Genomic DNA, 657 nt, shown 5'->3' on the forward strand with positions numbered 1-657 from the left:
GTATATAATATTCTTATACGTGACGTAACTATTTATAAATTTCTCAAGTTTATACACATTCTTTACGTAAGAAAATTGTTAACTCAAGTGAGCCGAAAAATGTGAACGAAGCAGATTTTTAATTCTTTAAGAATTCATCAAATACTGCTGCATCTTCATCTAAAACCTCATCTAGTACCTCATCCAACGAAGGCCCTTGTTGTGTTATTGGTAACTCTAAAGTAGATATTATCTTCATTATGATACATTAATGGTATTAATTTTTCCCTTAAGATGTATCAAAACATACTTGGTATAGATCCTGTTGCCTTATATTCTCTAACTTCTTCTTTGAAAACCTCGTCAAAAGTTTCTCTTCTTTCTTTCATCATTTTCTGTTGCTTAAGTTCATACTTGGATACTCTTTCAGAATGTTCATTGGCTAATTTCTCTAAAATTGATATATATGTTAAATATTTCGTTCTGTGAGTACTGAGTACATAGATTACCTTTAATGACATTTAATTCTGCAAGCTTTTTCTCTTTATATAAAGCTAATTGAAATCTATGATCCAATTGTCTATTTTGTAATTCCAACATCTCATTCAAATCTTCCAATTTGTACAATGCTGTTTCTACTTCTTCAAACATTTCTTGTAACGTCCCTTCCATAATCAA

The 657-nt window shown here is 29.7% G+C and overlaps 1 protein-coding gene across 1 annotated transcript; it reads right to left on the minus strand.

Moving 5' to 3' along the window:
* Nucleotides 1–6: 6 nt before the first annotated feature.
* On the minus strand, nt 7–651 carry LOC108627159 (dysbindin protein homolog). Its single transcript, XM_018028252.1, has 3 exons — nt 489–651; nt 290–430; nt 7–216 (listed from the first exon to the last, which is right to left on the minus strand). Exons 1-3 carry the CDS (start codon nt 649–651, stop codon nt 119–121), a joined length of 402 nt encoding a protein of 133 aa, XP_017883741.1. The 3' UTR covers nt 7–118.
* Nucleotides 652–657: the final 6 nt, after the last annotated feature.

This window comes from Ceratina calcarata, unplaced genomic scaffold (assembly GCF_001652005.2).
Source record: "Ceratina calcarata isolate Rehan_Ccalc_2016 unplaced genomic scaffold, ASM165200v1 scaffold441.2, whole genome shotgun sequence".
In the NCBI taxonomy this organism is placed as follows: domain Eukaryota; kingdom Metazoa; phylum Arthropoda; class Insecta; order Hymenoptera; family Apidae; genus Ceratina; species Ceratina calcarata.